We start from the raw sequence: 20022 nt of genomic DNA on the forward strand, positions 1-20022 counted from the left end.
CATAGCTACTTGGGGGGGTTGGGGGCGGGCGGGAGGGAAGGGTCAACTGACACAGTATTTTAAAGATGTTTTTCTGTTGCCTTTTTTATTTTTAAGTGACCTCCTATATATATGAATAGATAGAATGTTTTATGAGTATAAAACCAAGTTTTAACTTGCTTCCTGACATGAAGATTTACTCTACTAACAACTCATGTGCAACTGGTACTCTTGACCTCATTCCAACGGTTTAAAAAACCCACCCACACAACCCATTGCGCTGCAGCTCTTAGGTTTGACCTGGCCTCATACTGGTGCTGGGTCTCTTGATTTCCTCTACCTTGGGAACTGATATTTAAAACCACTGCTCAAATAAGTGTCTCTTCCTCAACCTTTCGCTCGTCTCTCTCTTTCCCTCCCCTGCAAGCTTTTCTGGATGTTTGATTTCATTCTTTCCCATTAGAAGTGGCTGATTTTGTGTCATTGCTTCCTATATTTACATGTATCATGGTTTTTCAGTGGGGTTTTTTTGGTGGTGGTGGTGGTTGCTGTTTGTTTCTATTTTGTTTTGAGGGGTTTTTTTGCTATTTTGAACCATGTGGCTTTCAAAGCAGTTACTGGGCTAACATAAAAGGAAGATACTGGGAGAATTAGTTTCAGACCTGGACGCCAGTTTACATACCCAACCATTCTTTTCTCACAAAGACAAACCAAGTGACCACAAAATATCATTTGGAAGAGCGAAAAAAATCTGACAGCAGAATTTTAAGAGTTTGGCCAGTGGTCACTGTGATCTTAAGAATCTCTTTGCATTTGTCCAAGAGGATACATGCAGCATCTGTCCTGCCGGGCGTTGCTTGGGAATGGCGTGGTGAGACCCCATCTCCCCGCTGAGCACTGTACTGCTCCCATGGGCATGTGAGTCCTTGGAGCTCTGTCCAGTCTGTATCTAGTCCTCCTTTTCCTCTGCTATTGCTATACTTGTATTGCCAGGAAACCTCATTTCATTTAGGCTTGTTATGCTTTGTCAGGTGAGTACTACACTATATAATGTGTTTGTTTCTCTGCGTTCTCTGGGGGTGCCTTGAACACAATTAAAGCTCATTGCAAGCTGATTCTGGAACAAAAAGGTAGTGAAAAAATATATTTTAAAAAAAAAGAGAGAGAGAGGAAAATCAAAACGGAAAACAAAACAGAAAACAAGCAAAACAAAAGCAAAAATGTTGGCTGTGTTATCAGGAGATCCCAGTATTTATATCACTGACTTCCTAACGTGATGACTCAGGCGTCAAGAGTTTGATGCTGCAGTATAAAACTATTATTTTATATATTGTACAAGTAATTTATTAAATGTCTTTCTAAGGGTATATGCTGCTTTTAAGATGCACTATATTTTTGGATCTAATCCCTGTATTATTTTTTTCCCAAGGAAGTAAAATGTGCTGCAAAAGCAAGCCACAGTGATTAGTATGCTAACTGCTACTTCTCTTTAAAAAGGAGAGTGGGAATGAGATATGTAACTTTGCTAAGTGGATTAAGTCCTGCCAGAGAAATGATTAATTCTGATAGTGTGGTTGTTAATCTGGAATGCGACACTTCGTCAAGTCTGTATCCTAAAGAGTGCTTACATAGAAGTTAAAATGCCTAGATATATGTTTAATTTTTTTAATATGTGACTTCATGATTGCCTAGTAAATAAAACAAATCTGCATGCTGGACTCACTATAATCCTGTAATAAAATGAAAACTGATCCACGAGGAGAAAGCATGGTGAAGTGTTGCAATTCCAGAATCAACACCACATCCTCACCTGTGTCTTGTAATCCACTGCTGTGGTGGTGAAGAGAGAGCAAGGGGTGCACTTGCAGAATAGGAGACCCACAGTGAATTTTGCAGTGAGATAAAGTGAACTTTTGCCAGGTTTCCACAGGCTTACATTTTGCTCCACTTCACATCCTCTACCATTGCAGCATGGAGTGCTGCTTCCACCTTTTTTTTTCCTGATCTGAGATGATTTTGAAGGTGCCTCTGGGTGAATGTTGTAGCCCATGGCTACATCATTTTAAAAGTCTCTATTTTAGGGCTGCCTTGAGAAGTTTTAGCTCAGTATGAGCAGCATCTTTGCATAAGGAGGGGATCTGCTAAGTATGGAGCAGTTTTATTTTTATCAGAAGTGAGGTGAAACTTAAACTATTAACATAAAGAATTTCTGCTCTCTTTCCTGTTAGAAATTTTCTCAACAGATTTTTACTTCATTTCAGTTTTGTCTCTGCCAACACAGTCCAAGCTAATTTTGCATCCATATATAAGATATGTGTATGTATGTACACATACATCTATAATTCTAGTCAGAGTGTGTGTTTGTGTATTTTCCTGTTTATAATACATATATGTATATTTATAATACTCCCTAGAGTATTTTATGACTCAGGCATCAGGTCTGATGCTGTAGAATACAATATATGTGTATATGCATATGTTCAAATACTGTGTGTATATTTAAAAGATCTATTGTTGGTGGTCTGTAGAATAATTATTCCCTTTACTCTCAAAATTTTAATGGCATTACTTGCAAAGACTAAGTGTACAGTATTTTCCTACACTCCACCAAGATAGGTATTATTTATATCGAAGTCAATTATTGATATGCATTTTAAGGTATTACATGGATAATATTGCCATTTTTGCAAACAAAATCACTTTTGGGCAGGAAAGAATAATAAAAATATCTTTTTATGAGCTCATTACCCCAACCAAACAACTGCTAAAAAGCCAGTTAGATGACTCCTGTTCTTGTACAAACTTAAGAGACTGTGGGCAGAGCCCTTGCCGTAAGTGAAAGTCACTGTGTGGTTCATGCAGTGCCACTGTTGTCCCTTTTGGCTAATTAAGGGCATGCAGAAAAAAACTAGCATCCCAAAATAGAAATGGCAACTGGCAGTGTTTGATTTCATTGATTGCTTAGAAGCAGAGATCGTCCCAGGCTACAAACCCAAATGACTCCCCCCCGTTTTGGAGGGAGCCAAGCAGGGGCTGCAGTCGACGGTGGGCTCATCCCTGCAGCCAGAGGAGCCCACACTCTGGGATGTGGGCAGAGGAGGGAGCAGCTGCCCCGTGCTGGGAGCTGTGGCTGGCGCCCCGTGCCCAGGCCAGTGGTACCCTGCATCTGTGATGTACCCGAGAGAAATGTGCATGGTTTCAGTCCTGTTCCCACTACTGCGTTCGCTCTGCCTGAAGCTCTCTGGATCCCTCAGACCAGCAGGAATGATACTAAACACTTTGGTGATATTCGGTGCGTGGTTGTTTACTCAAAGTTCCAAGCATCACCTTTGATTTCAAGGGTGGGGATGCCCTAAGAGTTTGTTCCAGAACCAGTTGGTTACAAGTGCACCTCTTATATATGCCTTACAAACTTCAGAGGCCATATTCAAAACAGGGTTTTATCAGTGTATGCAAGGGGGTGCAACCCCTCTTCTCTTCCTCCCCAGGTCAAACAGTATGGACAGTTTTCACACATATCTACCTGTATAACCCTCTGTACCTCTCATAACTGGTCAATGACTGTAACAGGTTACATCAGGTGTTTTTTCTACATACTTTTTACACAAATTCTATGCGATTAATGTAACTTAATTCAATGCATCATTTTATTGTACTAGTTCTTAAGCTTGTCTTTATTTTTTTTTCTAGGTGACTGTGGTTTCTTGTGATTTTTATTGTATAAATAAATGAGGTGGCTGTTGATGCTTACTCTCTGTTACTAAGAATTTTTACCTTTTTGGAAGAAAGCATTGCTATGAACTAATGAATTTAAAATGTCATTTACTCATTGTAAATACAGTATTGTGCAAAAAAACAAAAATGAAAAAAAACCACCCATCCCTTTTCATTCATTTGAATTGCTAGTGTTAACTGAATTTTGTCTAGACACCATTTCTGTTGATGAAATAAAGACATATCATTATGTATTGTAAATCGCCTCATCTTGACTCTGAAATCAATGTTGCAGGGCCCGGTTAACACGCAGATTGTAGGTGAGATTCAGGAGGGTAGGTTGGGTGTGCTTGTTACTGCCAGGTGAATCTCTAGACTGATGAAGAGACTTCTACTCACGTGGTCCCACTGCTAATTCACTAGTAGTCTTTGATCCAGGAATCCAGTTACCTTTGATCTGCAGGAACAGCCCAGGGTGTTCCTTTGCAAACGTGAAATAAGTTTTTTTGGAAAATCAAATAAGCTGTATCTATATGCATTCCCCTAGTGCATGACTTCAGGCAATTCTGCTCAGTCTTTGTTTTGGTCTTCTGAAGAGCCAGTGTACTTATTGGAAGGTAAGGGAAGAGGCTGAGGTTTGTTTCCCCTTTAAGGAAAACGTGAGAGAAACTTAGAGAGGTTTCTGTAGAAACAAAACATAGCTGAAAAATCTCTGTAGTGCTCCTCTCTGAAAGAGGAAACCTGTGCCATGGACCATTAGCAGAAAAGCCAGAAAGGAAAGAAGAAATTACAACAGCTTCGGATGCTATTACCACAAGCAGGACATGGGGTCTAGCGGGGACTGTTTGTGCTCTGGGGCTCCCACATCAACCACCTCTCTCCTTGTGTCAGACACAAGCTGGGAACCTGCTCAATAGCTTGGCAGGAGACCCTGGGAGGGGGAATGGCGTGACCAGTTGTCCTACCCTGGCCCACATGCTTGCTGGCTGATACTCTGTGGAGTGGGGAGGAGGGCAAGCTGCTAGAGGGAGGTCTCCAGGCTTTTTTTATCACCAAACAGGAGACCGTAGATCGTGTTCCCTGGGCCACCAACCTTAGAGATGCAAGCTGCATTCTCCTCCATCTGCAGCAGTGAAAGTTGCCTGCAGTGTTTCAGTCTTAAGGTTCTCGTGGAAGAAAATCAAACACTACTTTCCATTGCATTACTCAGTTTTCTGAATCTTCCTGTTGAGCATATATGAATATGAGGAAGGCTTCCCACCCTATCAAATCTGTCAGAAGATGTTGCATCCACTGCATCTACACAGCCTGGCAGTAGACTAAGTACTTTAGCAAAGCTGTTTCTCCATCCCTCAGTTGTTACTGGCATTTAATGGCCACCATTTCAAGTATTTCCTTTTTTTTTTTTTTTTGCCTTAAAATACTGAACAAATGCACAGGCAATTTGTCAATGAGTTTCTAGTGAGGCAGAATATGAATGTAAATCACACACACTTGAAAAAAAACAAAACATTGCAATCTTTATGCTTGAGTTATTTTCCAGCAGTCCTGCTTTCTGCTAGCCTTGCCTTACAGTTGTCAAGTCATGGAGGATTTTTATGTTTAGGGAAAGCTGCATAGCAAATGAACTTGTTCCAAGCATCGCTCCCTGCTGAGCTGATAGCAAATGTGAACTGTGATAAGCTTGACAAATAAAAGCAGCTTAAAGTATGTGGCCAGAAACAGGGTCAGGGACAGTCAGAAGAAGGTGCTTTATTTTCCAGGTACACAAGTGGAAGTGATGCTTTCTTGGGCTGCATAAAACCCAGAAAGCCAACCCTCCAGAGCTAGGCTGTCCTAGCAAACTGAAACTAGTTCTTTTTGGCTTTGCTCGTCTTTTGGTTCTTCTGTATGAATTAATGAGACTGTGAAACAAATAAGATTTTTGTGACCATGATGTGATCTTCTCAAACAGCAAACTAAAAAGTATAGATGTTATGCACTTAAATTGTCTGATATCAGTTTCAATTTTGAATCCAAAAGCATTAGCTATGAGGAGGCTACATTAGCGTGGAAAAGCTCTATCAGAGTTTGAGGATTGCATTAGCAAAGGCAGACGAGCAGCAGGTATTCTTCAACTGGTTTTTTCCCTCGCTTTAATTTTCTGTCCTTTCAGATTCTGTGAGTGTTTCCTCTGTCTTTTTATTCATTGGTTGTTGAAGTCTGGAGAGATAGAGGCCACACAGCCTTCCAGGTTACTTTCAAATCAAACTATTCCTTTCTTGTCTGTGCCTTGGGTCTTACGCTACCTTGAAGGTCTGTGGATCAGGCTGGTTTCTGATATGAACACCACTAGCATGCACAACAAGTTGTACATCCCAAAAGGCTCCCCCAAAGACACAAGGGTGTTTCTGCAGTGGCAGCACACACTGACAAGATCCAGCTCAGTCTACGTGAGAGAAATCTTGAGTCGTGGAGAGAGCTACCCATTAACACCAGCAGGCAGAGTACAGTACAGCTGGGATTGGCATGAAATGGAGGAATAAGTGTTTGCTTCTTTAAACTGTATTATCAATTACACATTATAGCAGCGGGAGAGGGGAACATAGCAACAGAAAATCTGCTTTTTGTCTCTCAAGGCAGTTTGTGCTCAATCCCTTGGTTTATTTCTTCTCCTTAGAATGTCCTTACTTTTTCATGATGGATGATAGTTCTAGGAGCATACTCTGAAAGATAACAAGAGGAAGAAAGCATGAATTGGCTTAAAGGAGAAAAACAAATGCTATCGTAGTAATTAACCCCAACACATTTAGCTGACAACAAACTTGCCTAGTAGGGCTTTGGTCAATGCTAAGGGGAGGGTGGGAAGAGGGGAAACACCTTGCTTTTAAACCAGAATAAACACATGAATGCATTAGAGTGACCAGCAGGTTGAGGGAGGCGATTCTCCCTCTCTACTCGGCTCCTGTGAGACCTCACCTGGAGTGTTGCATCTAGCTCTGGGACCCTGATATAAGAATGTCATTGGAGCTGCTGGAGTAAGTCCAGCGGAGGGCTGTGAGGATGGGCAGAGAGGCTGGGACACCTGTCCTATGAAGACAGGCTGACTTGGGGCTGTTCAGCCTGGAGAAGAGAAGGCTTCAGGGAGACCTTATAGCAGCTCCCAGTACCTAAAGAGGGCCTACAACAGAGCTGTAGAGGGACTGGTAGCAAGGGTATGTAGTGATAGGACAAAGGGTAATGGCTTCAAACTGAGAGTAGGTTTATATTAGGTTTTAGGAAGAAATTCTTTACTATGAGGGTGGTGAGGCATGGAAACAGGTTCCCCTGAGCAGTGGTGGATGTGCCATCCCTGGAAGTGTTCAAGGCCAGGTTGGGTGGGGCTTTGAGCAACGTCGTCTAGCGGGAGGTGTCCCTGCCCATGGGGGTGGGGGTTGGAACTAGATTATTTTTAAGGTCCTTTTAAACCCAAACCATTCTGATTCTATAATTCTGTGTTTTAATAATTTGTTTGAAATCAGTGAACCCATCCTAGAGCTCTTCCTATATCTAGTAAGGGGGCTTGTATATTTTTGAATTCTTTAAAACCTAACAAAGACAGACTCAATTAAACAAGTTCCACTTTCTAAAATCCAGCTTGTTTGTTGCTGCACAAATCCTCAGAGGGGTTAATTAGTGTTCAACTGCTGCTAACACCCAAAGTTTATCTGTGTTTGTGCAAGTGGTGAATGGTTACATTTGGGAGGCCAAGTGGCTTTTGCAGAATAATTGGTACACTTGCTGTCATCACCACAAGCTTCTTCTGAGTGCTCCAGGGCAGAATAAGATACAAACACTGTGGGAGTTATTTATTTTTTTAAAGAGGTGTTTTCACGGCAAAGCTGTACAAAACCAGCAGTAGTTACCAGCAGGTGTAAATGTGAATACCTATAAGGATTCTCAAAAATCCTAGAGGAACACAGGGTTTTGCCACTCCCTCACCCTACCTCTAGATTTTCCTGGTGGAGCTCAGCTGTATAAATAACTCCTCCATGGTTATCAGGTTTGTTATTTCAATGTACATTCACTCTTATCAAGCTGTTGCAGCCCCAGAAGCAAGAGCAGGTGAGCAGCTAGTTAAATGAGTGGATATTTATTCCTTACATGTTGTTGAAAGGTTGAATAAACATGCCATGTTCTGAAGAAGATGGCAAGCACTCATGCTGAACAGCAGCTTTCTCCTCCCTATCCTGCTCACTATGGAGTGTTTTCCCAGTGGGTAAGAGGCTCAAAGCTGAATGGAGAATTGAAAAGCAGGAAAAAATTGAACAGCATAGAGGAATAAAAGAGCAGTGCAATGAGGGAAACCAAACCTAGTGAATTGTAAAATTTCCCCAACTTTGACAGAACCAGGATTTCATCCCCAGAGACTTCCTTTTCTGAAAATGAATAAAATCAGCAGCCCTATCTCAGACCAATTCTGCAATCTGAGGGTATCAGCGTCACCATCTGCTTCATTGTCAATTTTATCCCTTCATTCACCATGAGAAGGGAGCCTGGCTTTTAAAGATACATTGGTTACTTTGTAGCCAAAAATACAGACTTAGAAAAATTACACTGTGAAAGCACAGGGCACTCTGGAGGAGAGGATGGGGAAGATGCCGCACTTCTTGAAAAACAAAAATCTGGAGTGCCTAAAAGGACTAATTCTTTATGAAAATCTTGATCTAGTAATTTTGGTTGCTAAGAACATTACACATCTTCTCGTGATTTCCAGTTTTGTTTTGTGATTTAGGAACTTATCATGGCTTCATGAAGAAACACAACCATTAGATAATGTCAAGCCCCCCATCTTCTTGGAATACCCTTGGGTACTCTAGCAAGAGCACTAGCACAGTAGTTCTCTTAATACAGATTTAGGCATGGGTTGCAAATGTGATAATTAGTTCCAAGTCATCTGAAAGTTGGTGCCTTTGTGAAGAGAATTGCCAATCTAGTGTACATGTTCCAAATCCCAGTTAGCCAAATTAAAACTTCTAGGTTTTAGAGTACACCATAGAATTCTTTAGAAAATTATCACATGGATAAAGACCAGAAAGAACTGATACTGGACATGCTCAGGTAGCATGCAACTGGAATCCTCTGCTTTAGAAGGGCAGGAAACATGACTAGCAAAGACTTCAAATGCAGCTAGCAAGGAAACACCAGCCAGCCTCCAGCTTTTGTAGAAATGCTTGCATTCAGCTATTGAATTGGGATGACACTGTGACACTCTGAAGATGGAACCTCAGGCTGTGGTCATCTCAGATGAGCTTTCTGTTCGTTCTATAATCGTTCCCTGGTTTGCAGAAAATGGGTGAGGAGGAAGACTGCTTGATTCTGGCAAACGGTGCCTTTGGAAGTAAAGCTGCCGTCTTCTCTAATTGGTCATTTGGAGTGCTCAGATCTGTTTTTCATGGCCCCCAGAGATAAGAAGAGAGTTATTGGATGGTTGTAATGGCTTCACACAGCCCTGCATGCACAGGCTGTGAGACAACCGCCCTCAGTGCAATCCCCCGAGAGTGCCTATTCTGGGCTGTAATTCCTGGCCCTGCCTATTTTCAAGAGAGCACAGGTTGTATCAGTACTCATTATATACTGACCTTTGACTGCATCAGTCAATTAATCTTATCAGGCTTAAGCATGGATTATCCATTAGTCAAGACCCTGACTGGTGCAAATTATTAGGGTTTTTTCTCATAATATCATTCATGTGCAGAGTCCTATTGACAGCAGCATAATTCCTACACACCTTTGTGGATCCAGCTCCTGGCTGTCAGTTATGATTGTGGATATACTAAATTCAGTGAAGCTCTTTTCACTCAACTGTGTGTGAAAAGCTGCCATTTAAAACCTGCTTTGCCTAATGGTGTCTGGCAGCCTGGGATCATGCAGAAGATGCCCTCTTGGTCCACAGCTATATCTCCCCTAAAATAAAAGTTAAAATGTGGTGAGAGATGCAAACCTTGGGGCAGAACTATGTGTGTACCCACCATATTTCGTAGAAGAAAAGGTACTGTATATTCTCTAAAATGTATCCTCTAAGTGAGCCTTGGAAATTATTAATGTGGAGACAGTTATCAGTGAAAAAATTGTTTTCTGTCACTTCAAAGCATGCTGAACGTGGTCCTCAGGACCAAGGTTTTGGAGACTTGCAGATAGTCTGACTTCAGCTGTACACAGTTGCTGGATTCCCCTGTCAGTGTAGAGTTTTGTAACATTATATTGAGATTAGCTCATCCATACAGTCAGCAATGCTCTTGTCACTGTGGAATGAAATCAGTTAGAAATAACCCTCATGTCATGCATTGACTCCATCTTTGCTTTGCTATGTGCTCGAAGGTCCAGTTTTGGTATTCTGTCCTCAGAATCTAATAAACCTAAAGCTTGACCAGCAGTGCCTCAAAAAAAAGGGTTTTTTTTTTCCCAATGGATCTTTAGCCAAATAAGTTTTTTAGGTTTTCTGTCTCTCTCACTTTGGCTTCCTGGTCTGAATAATGATTAACTTTGGACAATGCAGTGTGAAAGAAACAGAACTGAACATGAAGAGTGAGTAGTTTGGGTGTAAAACTAAACAGTTGCAATGTAAATATTTTGTCAGGGGTTTATACTGCAGTTGGACGCGAAATGATGAAATGGCTCTTCATCTCCACCAATTCCAGATGAGGAAGTTTTAAACAGCCTTCTAGTTTGCATTGTGGCCAAACATGGTTGCCCTGTATAAATTCTACCAATGGGAAGGGCATTTCTTCTTTTTTATATACAGAGATGGTCTGGTTTGAACTGAAGTCTGAAAAAGTTGAGGAATCCTGATAGCCAAACATGCATTTTGTATTCAGTATCCTACTGCGCTGTTTCATAAGGGCTTCCAGTGAAGAACTAAATGAATTCTCTCTTAAGGGTCCAAAGCAACCTTTCCTCCAAAGAGGAAGTCCTAAGAAGAACTTCCTGTTCTCTTTGAGAGAGGCAGTTTTGTACTTATGAAAAAAATCCCATGATATGACCTGACCAATTACTATCCATCACCTGGTCTTCATAGTTTGATCCAGAGGGTGCAATACATTACAAGAGGTAACTTTTAAAACATTTATTTGTGCCTAATGATTATTATTTACGTGTAAGAGATTCAGTTTTGCTGTGGAAATGGCGGTGATAATACTGGTCAGGAAGAAGCTCATCACTGGTTGAAGATCAAGCATCCATAAACTGTACCATTAGACTTGGTACTTTCAATGTCCTGACTCACAGAGCGCAGTTGACTTGTCTGAACACTCTTGCAGTATTGGATGGATAGATTTTGTGTAGCTTTGAGGTTTTCTTTCAGCTAAGAAAACTATGGTGTTTGTGGGCAGCTGCAGTTGTCCTGCTGTCTTACCACAGAACATGGGTAGGTGTTTGGTTGGAGGTTGCCAGAATGGTTACTGAGCTACAGAAAGTGGTATTTTCAATGTTGAGTTGATACTCATCTCTCATTGAACCTAATACGAAGAATGCTACAGACAAATTCTGGCCAAATGGTGTGGATGAAGGGAAAAAGAAAAAACTTGAACCAGTATGGAACTAAAGATGACAGTTTGGGAAAGTTATCAAAGAAAATTGAAGAACAGTGTCAATTCTGCTATTAGGCTACCCAGCTTAGATTAGTAAAATTTAGGTTAGAACAGACTCCATTTTGGCTGTTTAGAGTATGTTTGTTCATGTGGATTCACTGTTATATTAAAAAGTGTCTGTGCTTTCTCTGCATTACTGTTGCAAGTCACCGTTAATCAGGGATGACAGTAGGATGGCATAGTTTTGTAAGCTTCATTTGGAATTTTTTAATACAATTACTTTTAAGTACTTATTTTTTTAAAAAACATGATCAATAGATTTTGAATGCTCTTATCACACAGATAAATCTAGTAATACACATTTTTCTTTTCTCTAAACATTGCCTCTCCTATGAGGAAAGGCTGAGAGAATTGGGGTTGTTCAGACTGGAGAAGAGAAGGCTCCAGGGTGACCTAGTAGTGGCCTTCCAGTAAGTAGAAGAGAGCCTACAAAAGAGCTGTAGAGAGACTTTTTGCAAGGGCTTGTAGTGATAGGACAAATGGGAATGGCTTTAAAATGAAAGAGAGTAGGTTTAGTAGGAAGAAATTCTTTATTGTGAGGGGGGTGAGGCACTGGAACAGGTTGCCAAGAGAAGTTGTGAACGCCCCATCCCTGGAAGTGTTCAAATCCAGGCTTGAAGGGGCTTCAGGCAACCTGGTCTAGTGGAAGGTGTCCCTTGACAGGGTGGGGGTTGGAACTAGATGATCTTTAAGATCCCTTCCAACCCAAATCGTTCTATGATTCTATTATTAATACATTATGATTGTCCTCTGGAAATCAAGTTAAAACATATCAAACCAATGCTGAGTGCCTTTGACCAAATTAAATGGTTAATATAGGAATTGGGGAATACAGACTGTAAGAGTCTTCAAGTTCTAATGCCCAGGTTCCACATATTTGTGATGCACCAGCATATTTGTGTATTGAAATCAGTATTCATAAAATGCTGCAGCAGTGCCAGAGTGAAGTGCATTTGCCAAAATCTTGACTCAGTTGTATTAAGAAGTACATGTACTTTTAAATATTGTGTGCTGTAAGCAGGAAGCACCAGGTAGCACACCTACATCAGTCACATTTTAAAATGCTAGCACAAATCCTACACGTAATGATCTCCAAAGACAGCATGCTGGAGCACTGTTACTTTCAAGAGTAATGACATTGTTTTGCAAACTGACTGTATTTCTCCGAAGAGCTCCCCTGGAAGATAGAGTCATTGTCATTACACAGGAAAAGCTGCCAAGCAACTTCTGTGAGTTCGCAACAGGGTGCTACTGAAATTCTGTCTTGCTTTAAATAACTTTCTGCACTTCACTTTTTTAAAGAGCCTTCTATCTGAATATCAAAACCCAGCAGATCAACAGATTATGCTCTAGGCCCTCTCTCTGTATTAGAAAGATTGAAGTGGAAAGTGGTTCAATTGCACCTAAGTGACAATTTAACATGGTTTATGCTGACTGGCTTATTGTAGGAACTGTCATCCCATGAAAACTGGAACCCACAAACAGTTTTTGGATGAGCAATGTAACGGTGCCTTGCATTTCTTACCACAGAAGATTTGAAGTTGGTTGGTTGGTTTTGTTTGTTTTCTATATAAGAAAAAAAGGGGAGTGCGGGTGTTTAGGAAGAGCAAGCAAAAAAAAATTGAACAGAATCTATGACTTTGAGCTTTGTGTGAAGTGATCTTGTTTATTATATGCCCCAGAAAAAGGTATTTATGGGCTTGCTACTGCAAGCGATTGTAAAGGAGCCTCTGTGCTCTCAAAGAACAAAACTGTGATCTGAGGCAACCACAATTCAAATCACTTTTAAGAAAGCCTTGTTGATTCTTAAGTGCAAGCACTGTATCTTATCAACATTATGACTGTAAGCAAGCCTAGAGCATGTGGCCAAAGAAAAGGAAGAGCTGCTGAAAAAGCAATTCTGTAGTCGTTGGCTCTGGCATTGCAATTATTTGGTGGGGTTTTTTTTAATGTAGATCTTTTGATTTATTCATTGAACAATTATTCAACTTGGAGGTCACCTTTGGGACAAATCCGAAACTGAGAGAAGTTGTGTCATTGAACTCAATGCATTCAAGGCTTCTTTTTCTTACACTGGCAGGAGCTGAAGAAATTTTCCCTGGGACAATCCTCGTCCAGTTGATTGGGATGATGGAATGAATATAAAGAAGCTGGGATTCGGTGACTTAGAGGTCCTCGGGACTCAGTAATTCCCTGGTGTTCCTGCTTTCACTGCAGAAGGAGGCCGAGCGTTTGGGAGCTTGACTTTGTCCGGGAGGCCGCGAGGCGCTGGGGCTGTGTTGGAAGTCCTGCCCGAGTCGTCCTGTCCCCTGGCTCGTCCCCTCCTCCCCAGGGCCGGCACAGGGTGCCGGGGCCCCCCGCCGCCCCCCTCCCGCGGGCTGCCCCGGGCGCTACTTGCCATGGACACGCGGCGTCCCGAGGCGGCGGCGGGCGGCGGGCTGGGCGCGCCCTCCTCGCGGCGCTTCCCCTCCGAGCCGGAGCCGGAGCCGCCGCGGGAGGCGGTGCTCTCGCTGTCGCTGCCCGCCCGGCTCCCGGTGAAGACGCGGGAGAGGAAGCTGGACTTGCGGGTGCCCGGGCAGTGCCCGCTGTCCGGGGAGTCGCCGCGCTCCTCATCCAGATCCCGGCAGGCGCTCACCCGGCTGTGCCTGCGGGGCGCCCGGTGGGCGGCGGCCGCGGCCGCCCCCGCCGCCCCCGCCCCGCCGCCCGCCGGGGCGGCCCGCGGCGCCTCCTCGCTGCTGGAGGAGGGCGGCTGGTGCTGTCCGTGGTGCCGGCGGCGCGGCGGCGGCGTCCCCTGGAGCTGCCCGCGGTGCTGCCGGGCCGGCGGCGGCGCGGGGGCGGCGGGAGCGGGCGGCGGGAGCGGCGCGGGCGCGGGGCGCGGCGGGGACGCGTTGCTGGCCAGGCAGGGCGGCGGAGGCACCACCGAGCTCTTCTTGGAGATGTACAGGCCGGGGTCCTCCTCGGAGGGGCCCGCCGGCCACTGCGGCTGCCCGCAGAGGCTCTTCTGGATCTTCTTGATGCCCAGGTGGGCGATTTCGAGGATGTTGAGGAAGAGGGAGACGGCGGCTATGCTGTTCATGAAAACCATAAAGATGGTCTTCTCTGTGGGTCGGGACACAAAACAATCCACCGTGTTAGGGCAAGGGGGCCGAGTGCATTTGTAAAGGGGAGACATGTGAAGCCCGTACAAAAGATACTGACCTATCATAAAGCCCACTTCGACCACCGACCGGGTCAGGATATGTAGGACGTAGGTGCGCAGCAGAGACCCTCTCAGGGGTGCCTTATTCACTTTCTTCTGTTCCTCCAGCTTGCGCAGTTCTCTCTCAACTCTCCTGTGTTCCTCGAGCATGGGCTCCAGGTCCTCGAGCTGAGCCCGCAGGTCGGCTTTTCTGTTCTGGCGCTCTTTCTCGAGCGCCCTTAACCTGTAGAGCGCATGGCCCATGTACACTAAGGATGGGGAGGAGACAAATATGATCTGCAGTACCCAGTATCTGATCAAAGAGATGGGGAAGGCTTTGTCATAACAGATATTGTTGCAGCCAGGTTGCTCTGTGTTGCAGATGAACTCGGACTGCTCATCATCCCAGACATCTTCAGCAGCCACTCCCAGCACCAGCATCCGGAATATGAACAGGATCGTGAGCCAGATTTTGCCAACTATGGTGGAGTGGATGTGCACTTCTTCAAGGATGCTGCCCAACAAGTTCCAGTCCCCCATGGTCAGAAGTTCATTTCTGGAAACAAAAAAAAAAAATTATTTTCATGCAATGATTTTTTTTTTTTTTAATGGACATTTTAAGTTTCGTTTGTTTGGGGGTTTTTTATTATTTTAATAAATGTCTTTCAGATACATTCTGGTAGCTGGAGAGCTCTTAGAAGTTCATCATTATTTTCTACTTACTGGGTCTTTAAATGAATGCAAACTTCATGATTACTGGTCAAAGATGCAAATGTGAGATTATTTTAAGATTAAGAGAGATTAATTTCAGCTGTAATACACAGTACTTCATAACTGCCCATAATTTTATATTATTTTCTTCCCACTAGAAATGAAGACTTTTTTCCCACTTTGCAAATCCTTTACCAACTACAGGTTAATTCTACACCCACTCCATTCCACATTGACTATGAATTTGCCATAGTTTTGCCATAATAGATAATGTTCTTAGCTTTAATTTGTTGGATAAAGCTTTGAGAAGTGTCCTATAGCTGACTAAAAAAAAGTTTCATTTTTACCCCAAGGTCGTAGCAATATTAGTGTCATCCATCCAATATTTTCCCACCTACCTGGGTAACAATTCACAAGTTTCTCTCTTGGCTTCCTAAAACTACAAATATGTAGCTGATTTACACATAACTTTACATTTGCAGTCTCAGTTCTAGGACAATATCAATAAACTGAGTGCTCCTAGGGTTATTACCTTTATTTTTATGCATCAAGTTTTACTGGACCACCAAGACTTCATCTTAATTATAAATTTTAACATATGAGATAATGAAATCAGGGATTACATCATGGAGCAATGTGGAGGTTTTTAACAGTGAGTGTATGAAAATCCTTTTAACGAAAATTATTAACAAAGTGCTTGATTCACAAGCAAATTGGTCTATGTTCTGCTACCAGATGCTTGATTTACAAGCTGCTTCTTCTGAAACTATTTTGGAGCTTCGGGTAATGTGGGGAATTGAAATGTAAGATATTTGACTGCTTATTTGTGCATGAACTGCATGTTTGGTGCTGAGACCCTGGAATGTGTTCTACTAATACAGTAATGAATTATTGAAAGCAACTGGGATCATATCTACTTTAGGGTTCACACTTGAATTTTTTTTGTGCTACAATACTTTAAAGAAGTCCCAAATTCCACTAAACCACAACCTTTAGTAAAGTGCAATTTCTAAGCTTTTTTTGTTTGAAAGTGGCTGGTTGATGTGCCCAAAATCTTGTATGTATTTAAATGATAGCATAGCTGGGTGATATCACCATTATTAATATGGCTTGGTTCATGACATGATCCCATGTAGTTCAATTCTGCTTCAAGGCTGCATTTTTCCACACTGCAAGTAAAGATTTTCAGTTGTAACCAGCAGTGAAGTCATTCTCAGCACAGGCATCCTACAGATTTCATTATTTTGTTTCTGGGACTGTTTTCAGTCTGCAAATTTGAATTTTCACACATGGTACTGGCTAAGGAAACATACCGAGTGAAGCAATTTCTTAGGTGCTGTGATGCACCCAGAATATCTTGTTTCCCCACTCCTTCCCTCCCACACATATCATTGCAATGAGACATGAGGAAAACAAAAAGTCAGCAATAATTATTGTAGTCCAATGCAACAGTTAAACAAAGGAGCTTTAGATATACTCATTGCCTTGCAAATGGCTGATCCCTCACTGAAATTGAGAGACTCAGCAAAAAAACCCAACCAAACAATAAAACCCCAAGTGTGACGCTACAATGTAAATTCAGGAATAAAAGGGAAAAGGAGATACGCTTTAATCCCAAAGATAAAATGCATTAATCTAGCAGTAGGAACTGCCATTGTTCTGGAACAGAAAGTGGATGTAACTATTTGGGGCAAGAGAGGTATATAAACAGATCATTCCAGCTCTATAGAGTTTTGTTTCTTAAGTTGTTTTCTATCATTGTTTAAATAACTCTGTCCTCACCTTTGCATTATAAAAGCCAACAGAGGAAAGTAATGTAATTGTAGGAATGGTATAACTCACCCTCTAAGTGACCCTGTGATACCAGGACACTTGCCCTCAGCTCTGCACTGGTAGAATTGCAGCATAAATATTGACACAGTGAATGTTGTATAAAATAAAGAAGTTAGAGCCACAAAAGCCAGAGTCTCTAAGAAATCAGCCCAAACTATTTCACAACCTTGTCATAGCAATGTGCTTCTAATTCTTCCATTTTTTTCCCTTCCCTGGCCTTAATTGAGTTCTGTGTAACAGAGTAATTTCAGTTTACTGTAAGAGAGTAATCTCAAAAATCAATATCATCATTTCCAGTTTACTAGTAGACTAGAAATTCTAGTAGTGCAGCCTATTCTATATTACTAGTGTTGTAGACTAGAAATATACCATTTTTAGTAAAGTACATGCCTGAGATGTTTCTCATTATGCCATCTGACTACCTTTGTGTCGGCTCAAGTATTTTTATATGGTTATTTCAAACAATAAAAATTCATGCATGTAATCACTTAGAAACAGATGGGAATCCACCATTTCTCCTGGAGGAAGTTCCTTTAATTTTTGATTTTGTTATTTCTTTAAAATTAACCTGGTCATTTGCCACTATTCAAATGACTTCTGTATTACATTCATGCCAGATTTGCATCAGTTGAGGTATAAAAAAGCAGCATTAAACTTTAAATTTCTTGTCAGAAGAAGTTAAATGTTAAGATGCAAATACTCATGGATTTATTTTGCATTGCTTCAAGTCTGACAGGCACCTGCCTGCTCCATACTGCCCCTAGGAAGAATTATTTTTCTGCTACTTACCTTAGGAGAAAGCCTTTGGTTAGTCTCTTAGAGCATTGCAGAAGGAGCATGCAAAACTGCTTGTTGTTATTTCTCAGAGACTTGTCTTTGAGAATCCTAGGACATCTCTTTTTTTTTTCTTTTTTTTCTTTTCCCCAAGAGCCAAAGCATAGACGTGGTCCACTGAACAGGCTTCTCAGTTCTGTGTAGCTGGATGCCCAGATCGCTCTGTCTAAACTATTCATACACGGTTTAAAAATCATCAGATGATAGGATGGTGCCTCTAGCCAAAATTATCGTGCAATTATTTTAGTCAGCGGTGTCTACCAAAGCCATTCCCCCAAGGCTCAATCTGTATGGCAGCAGTTTGTAATGTCCCTATGCCTTGTTTTAGTCAGTTCTTCAAACTTGACACCTTCACCCAGCTCCCAAATGAAATTTTATTTTATAAAATGGCTAAATAGGTAGCCATTTTTGTACTTTACAGTACAAAAGAGTCTTACATTTTCTTTACATTCCATTAGTTTCGCTTTGAATCAATGCTCGAGGATCGATCGGTCATGTCCGATTTCATACTCTGTTGCCTGGTGAGTTAATTTAGGATGCGTTAGACTGAGCCTTTGAAAATGGAGGCCACAGGAACTGAGACTCGAGTCTTGAGTTAGAAACACAGGCTTTCAGCACCGTAGCCCTTGAAGAGCCACCCCCAAGACCATTCAGGACTGGTATCTGTGAGAGACAAGGTTTAAAAAAGGAAAGTGAGCTGTCAAAATGGGATTTTGTGAGAAATCAGAGCTACCAGAGCTGAGTTGCTGATACTAAGACCTTCCACTGCCTAGTCCTGCCCAGGCCCAGGCCTAAATTTTATGGAAATTCCAAATACTCTTTTTTTTTTCCTCTCTTGTTGTGGAACTTCTGGACCTTTTCTTCCATTTTATAAGGCACAGAAATTATTTCTGTTTCGGACTCTTCTCCCTAAAGATACTCCCACTAATAAGAAGAGGAGTGGCCAGTTCTCAAAGGACAGTAGCCCCACCCCTTCTTTGGAATTATCTCTGATTTATGTACCATTGCATCCTTCTCTCTTGCACAAGCTGTACACGTCTCCCTGAAAGTCCTGTTTGAATATACCTTCAGAGCCCTGCCCTGCAGCATGTGAGGTGGCTACAGCACCTTTCCTCTAGCCTCAGCCAAACACAGCAGATGTATGGTTTATGCAAACATTACAAACGCTTCAGGAGAAGTAGGGTTACAGTTTTTACTCCTAAGAGATGCATTAATATTCATCTGAATCACCCAGACTGCCACAGGCCTTTCTCATCCTTATACTCTCGTGCCTGTCATTGCCATCTTATTTTCATGTCTCTTCTTTCCAAATTTTGTCACCAAGCCCCTAAGGCTTTTCCTTGCTGCTTCAGCTGTCTCAGAGCTTCGACTCAGGCCTGGGTCCTCTGTGCTGCCTCATCAGATACTGTTGACCTGACATCTCCAGCAGCTTCTGCAGTGCCCAGGTGTTTCCCAGGAGCACCCTCTTCACCTCTGCTGGCTGTGAAAACTTGAGAAAAGAGCAAGAGCTGCAGTACCTATGACGTGTCCATCCTGTCAGAGAATGAGCTCTGTTGTTCACTGCAGAAGCAGCTCATTCTGGGCCCAGCACATTTCTGTCCCATTCCATCTCCCCATTGGTCCAGAACCTCAGAGCAACCTGGTTTACGGTTTTGGTTTTCTCAGGGGACAGGGAGGGTGACAGTTGGCTGTTCAGGGACAATTTGTTGCATTTCTGCTTTAGCAGCAGAATAATTAATGTTGCTAAAAGACTGCTCATACAAGCTTATTATTAATGGACCACATAATTAATTGTGCATGAAAGGGAAGCAGGGGTGGGGGCACAGGGATGGTGGTGTTTGCATTTGGAGAGAAGCAAGATTCTGTGGTGCCTCAGGACACTCCCTTCCTACAAGCATCTGACATAGAATCAGCTTACATGTGAATGGCAGCAGGCTGTGCGTGGATGTGTTGGGAGGGAAGATGTCCTGCAAATCAGAGACTGGAATTCCAGTGGAGACTGGAATAGGCAATTGTGAGAAGCAGTACAGTAGGAACCAGCACATCTTCATGCCTGACCTACCTGGACCAGGAGTGACCTCCCTGCTAGGAAGCAGAGTTTTAACGTGAAGCCTCAGGTTTTAACGTTCATGTTTTTCAAATCCGGTACTGCCTGGTGTGTAACTC

At 42.5% G+C, this 20022-nt stretch overlaps 1 protein-coding gene across 1 annotated transcript; it reads right to left on the reverse strand.

The window, feature by feature from the left end:
* Positions 1 to 6348: 6348 nt before the first annotated feature.
* Positions 6349 to 18336, reverse strand: GJA10 (gap junction protein alpha 10; the record flags this gene model as incomplete). Its single annotated transcript, XM_082303227.1, has 3 exons — positions 18294 to 18336; positions 13695 to 15034; positions 6349 to 6398 (listed from the first exon to the last, which is right to left on the reverse strand). The coding sequence occupies exons 2-3, from the start codon at positions 15016 to 15018 to the stop codon at positions 6349 to 6351; spliced, it is 1374 nt and encodes a 457-aa protein (XP_082159353.1). The 5' UTR covers positions 15019 to 15034; positions 18294 to 18336.
* Between the last annotated feature and the right edge of the window lie 1686 nt (positions 18337 to 20022).

This window comes from Coloeus monedula (genome assembly GCF_965178545.1).
Source record: "Coloeus monedula genome assembly, chromosome: 2".
In the NCBI taxonomy this organism is placed as follows: Eukaryota; Metazoa; Chordata; class Aves; order Passeriformes; family Corvidae; genus Coloeus; species Coloeus monedula.